Source organism: Tachypleus tridentatus, chromosome 5 (assembly GCF_004210375.1).
Source record: "Tachypleus tridentatus isolate NWPU-2018 chromosome 5, ASM421037v1, whole genome shotgun sequence".
In the NCBI taxonomy this organism is placed as follows: Eukaryota; Metazoa; Arthropoda; class Merostomata; order Xiphosura; family Limulidae; genus Tachypleus; species Tachypleus tridentatus.
This window is the reverse complement of record NC_134829.1, coordinates 56,672,190-56,677,546: the sequence shown is the minus strand read 5'-3', so window position 1 is coordinate 56,677,546 and position 5,357 is coordinate 56,672,190. Positions and strand designations below refer to the sequence as shown.

The 5,357-nt window shown below is 32.0% G+C and overlaps 1 protein-coding gene across 1 annotated transcript; it reads left to right on the top strand.

Moving 5' to 3' along the window:
• Positions 1–827: 827 nt before the first annotated feature.
• LOC143251221 (uncharacterized) lies at positions 828–4,980 on the top strand. Its single transcript, XM_076502666.1, has 3 exons — positions 828–982; positions 1,599–1,928; positions 4,139–4,980. Exons 1-3 carry the CDS (start codon positions 970–972, stop codon positions 4,501–4,503), a joined length of 708 nt encoding a protein of 235 aa, XP_076358781.1. The 5' UTR covers positions 828–969; the 3' UTR covers positions 4,504–4,980.
• The last annotated feature ends 377 nt before the right edge of the window (positions 4,981–5,357 follow it).

Here is a 5,357-nt window from a genome sequence, read left to right as displayed (position 1 = left end):
AATCTTTGTGTTACGTTTGAAAGTGTTAATAATTTAATAAAAACCTTTCACGGAGATGAAACGAAAAATAGTTAACACTGTGAAAATTTAGAAGTTACTTTTAAAACATAAAAATTATAAAAAATATAATTTTAAAACATTTATTTTACGTTTATTACTTGTTTGTGTTTTGATATCTTATTGATTTAAAGAAAAACGCGTTACTGTATTTAAACTATCACGCCAGTGATTTTAAAAAGTCTCTCGGCTCCTGCAGCTGGTGGTCCGTATCAAGGCTGAGAAACAACTTATACCTAGCCTTGGATAGGATTTTATAGTACACCCCAGGAACTCGTGCAAATATATATCGATTCCGGGCAAGCAAAATTATTTACTTAAACACGGACATGGTGTAACGAAATGTAAATTCTTTGGTGACTGGGAACCTGGACAGGCACGTGATAGAGTATGGTTTTCGCCGAGATCGAAGGGTCATTAAAAATGCGAGATACCAATTCCGTTATCCCATCCAATTAAACACGTTCAAACTTTCTCTCATCGGGAGTACTTTGTGAACAAGGTGCCAGTTTAAAACTTGTAAGTAACCATAAATATGGCGTACCGTCACTCGGCCCCAAATAACACCTCATGGTAGCACAAGATGATACTGCCCTATCCTTTAAGTCCACTCCGGGGTTAATAGTTCGATAAATACCATAAGATAACAAGTTGCTGTGGTCATTAACTGGCACGTACCACTACAAACATGATTAGATAATGGATGTGATGACTAATTGTCCCCTATCAGATCATTTAAGAAGCTGCACACGAACCGCTGAATTATCTCGAATGTTTCACACGGTACATTATGTTACAAGAATTGTCTCAATAAATAGAGGTTGTTGAGAAAACGAAAGCTAGTTATTACTATTGTACCACACGAAACAGTTTACAAACCGTAGTTGTTAGTTGAGTATAATTACCCTGGAGATGGAAAAAGCTGGTAAGTTATTTTCTTGTCTTCGTGAAAGTTGCTACTTATGAGGTACACAGTTAAAACTTAGGTTTAGAGAATAATATAAACACTTTTACCTCGTAACAATACTGAGTTCCATAAACACACTTGTCGGAACTGTAATAATATTTATAGTTGTAGAGATAAAAATACAGAAGTTTTGTACTCTTATCAATGTAAGTAAATTAGCTGCAAAATGAATAATTAGTTTATGTAAATACATGTGTATCGAGAAAACACCTACATGTTTGTTCCGTTCCCCAGTTGGTAAGACTAACCACACATATTTTACGTCAGTTAACAGAACTGAGCTATTTTTATCAGTCCATCATGATTCTGTTATCTTAAATCTGAATATTCAATGTTACATTTCATCCAACAGACGTGTATTAATTCTACGGAATAGAAAGTGTTATTTTAAAAAAAAGGTTTTACTAATTATTTAAGACGTACCTTTTAATTTTGTTGACTTAAATTTTAAAAGCTTCATTTTTGATAAAAATAAGTAAGTTATACGACCAAGGATAAAGAAATAATTTTGAAAAATTTAAGCAGGAAGTTTTTTATTGTATGAAAGATGTAACTAAAGTATATTTTAAAATAGGTGAATCAAAGAAACACGACAGCTGTTGTACATGTGTCGTTACTTGTAGCTGGGAAAACGGAAAGATGAAATGTGTTTGTAACTCCAAGGATGACACATCTCAATGTTGTACAGAAGCTAAAGAGGGGAAAAACAAATGTACTGTTACTGTCGTTTGTGAGTGCGGAGATACACGTTGTAGTCCAGACTGTAAGAAGGAGTCATGTCAGGATTGTGATGAAGCCAGAAAGAAGAACAGTTGCGTTTGTAACGTTACCTGCTGGTGTGAAAACGGAAAGATGAAATGTGTTTGTAACTGTAAGGGTAACACTTCTCAGTGTTGTGAAGAAGGTAAGAGGAGAAAGGATAAATGTACTGTTAGTTGTCAGTGTTGAACAAGGAAGGATTAATCCTATATTACTGAACTTTCAATGTTCGTAAATTGTTTGAGTGAGAAACACGTGAATTGATGGTACTGATCAATAAGAGGATATTAATTTTATCATATACGCACTTTAAATGTGTAACGTTAACGTAAATATTAGAGACAGTTAGTAGCTTATCACACTGAATACCGATAAAAGTATATTGGTTCTCTTTCTAATTCGATAAATATTATTATATATATTTGAACTTTTCAATTAACGGCTGATAAGGATTTGTTATATAATTAACTAGATATATTAAACATGCTTAAATATATTGATGTCAAAATGTTAATTACTTTAATATTTTTCACTTTAATCAGTATACCTTATGCAGACGGGTACTATGGGATTTTTATAATCTCTTAAAACCAATTCGTGACAAAGTAATCGATATAAGTAACTATAGATAATATTTTTAAGAATATAATTTTATGATGTTAAATTAATAAAACAAAGGTGATACTAAATTACTGTATAAAAGTTTTGTTGAATCGGCAGTAACCTTATTCTGATAATATCAGAATATGGAGTTCGATCCTTTACGATGGTAAGATCAGGTAGACTTGTATGCAGTTTTGGCTATAAACAAAACACACAATTTTAATATATTTTCCTATTACCATACAGGAAAATGATTTAATTTAAAATTACTATTCTCTTTTATCACTGACAGATATTTATTTGTTTTGATATTCGCGCTAAACTACACGAGGACTTCTCTACTATTCTTCTGTGATTTACGAGGGAAATACCAGAGGGAAGGCAACCGGTCATCATCGACAAATTGTAAGACTAACCTACACATAAAACACAACCACGATGAAATAGTAAAGGATATTGTGTGGAAGTGATATTCGAAACGGTGACTCAAATATTACTAGACGAACGTTTCACCTTGTGGCCATAACCAGGTCATTTCTTTAGAAGAGAAAGTAACAGATGTTTATGGAGTATCTGTTTATTATTGCTAATCTACCACAGTAATTGTGGATATGATCTGGTACACCTTGAAGATCGAAATTGTATTTACCGTTGCTTTTTTTATCCACAGTTCTATCTAATCTAAAGCAAAAAACTAGTATTCAGAAAGTTAACAGTGGAATTCGTTGCCAGTATATTGGTTCATGTCTCGGACAGATGCCCTTACATAGTTTAAATATAAACTAATGTACATGTAACCTAACATAGTTAAAGCTAAATATTGAGCTATAACCAAACCAAAGTGATATCGTACCTAGTACAATTTGATAACTGACCGATATGATCAGAGAATAGAGGTCATGAGCCAGCGCTGTCTAGGTCTGTAACATTTAAACTGGTAACAGTGGAATTAAATATGTAATAATGTGTAAAATACTAGATGTTAGTATAGCTGAATCAAGATATTTTACAACAACTTGCAGACCGATATTTATATTACATGGAACGAACATAACTAACACCCTAGAGTTTAGGGTTCGTCAAGTCCAACATATTCTAATTTCTTTATGTAACAAAGGCTCGCGTCGGTGGGAAGCACTTTCTCTACTTCAAACTGTCGATCAATGCTTATGACACACGGACCATCAGTAACTATTTCCTTATTTCTATACGTTTCGTTACTGTCGTAACGTAATTATTTTAGAAAGGAGAGTTACAAAACGCTTATCAAAAAGTAAATTATTTACGGTTGCAAAATGAATACTTAGTTTATTTAAATACATGATTATCTCAAGAAATCACCCACATGTTTGTCCCGCTTCGAAATTTTGTGAAACTGACCAAACATATTTAACGTCAGTGAACGGAACTGATCTACTTTTATCAGTTCAGCATGACGCTGTCATGTTAAATCTGAATATTAGATGTTGCATTTCATCTAACAGACGAGTGTTAATTCTACGAAATAGAAAGTGTTATTTTAACACATGTTTTTGTAATTTTTTAAGACGTACCTTTAATTTTGTAATTTACTTTTTAAAAGGCCTATTTTTGACAAAAACAGATTATACGGTCGAGTATCGGTCACAACATAAGTTTTAAAACTATCGAAAGACATGAGTAACAAATATAATATATAAGTAATATTGAAAGCAAAATTAAGCAGCAATTTTTATTGTATTAAAAGTGTAACTGAAATAAATTTTTATATAGGTGAAACAATGAGAGACGATAACTGCTGTACATGTGTCGTTACTTGTCGCTGTGAAAATGGAAAGATGAAATGCGTCTGTAACTGTAGTGATGACACATCTCAATGTTGTACTGAAGCTGAAGAGGGAAAAAACAAATGTACAGTTACTGTTGTTTGTGAATGCGGAGATGCACGTTGTAGTCCAGACTGTAAGAAGGAGTCATGTCAGGATTGTGTAGAAATCAGAAAGAAGAACAGCTGCGTTTGTACCGTTACCTGTTGCTGTGAAAACGGAAAAATGAAATGTGTTTGTAACTGTAAGGATAACACTTCTCAGTGTTGTGAAGACGAAAAGGATAAATGTACTGTTACTTGTGAGTGTTAAAGATGAAAAGACTATTGAAACTTTAATGATCGTGAATTATTTGACTGATAAAATAAACACTTAAATTGATGGTATGGATTAACAGCAAGAAGAAATTAATTTTAAGATGATATATGTAACATAAAATTGTAATAAGTATTTTACATATATTTCACTGTATTCTCGAGAGACGACTAGTACTATACCAAATTGAATGCGCATTAATCTATGTTGGTTCTCTTTCTAATTTGATAAATGTCATTATATAAAGTTTAAATGTTTAATTAATGATCGATAATTATTTAGAGAATTAGCTATCTAGATACATCAAACATAATGATTCAAAATGTTAATTGGTTTTATGTTTTTTCAATTTAATCTTTGTACCATCAAGAGACTCAAATCCTTAGATTTGTGAATGAGTAATCAATATAAGAAGCTACAGTGGCTTTAGGAATAGTGTTGTGATGTTGAATTAATAAAATAAACTACATAAAATTCTTGTATGAACTTTTATTGGTCACCAGTATTCTTCATCGTAGAATATCAGAATCCTTTCAATGCTTAGTGCAAATAGAATAATGTGCAGTTTGTTTCTTAATAAAACAACACACACGGATGTTTTGTGTAAGAATTCTTCATCATTACCACAGAGTAATTTGAAATTAGACGAGAAATTTCTAAACTTCCAATTTGATACTCAGTATTTAATTTTAATGTTTAGAATTTCCTACAAAGTTACACGAGTATTTGCGTTAGTTGTCTGTAATTTAATAGTGAAACACTTTAAAGAAGGCAGCTAGTGATAAAATCCCCGCCAACTATTGTTGAAGAATAAGAATTTAGAATAATATTTGAGCACTTAACAAAGTAGG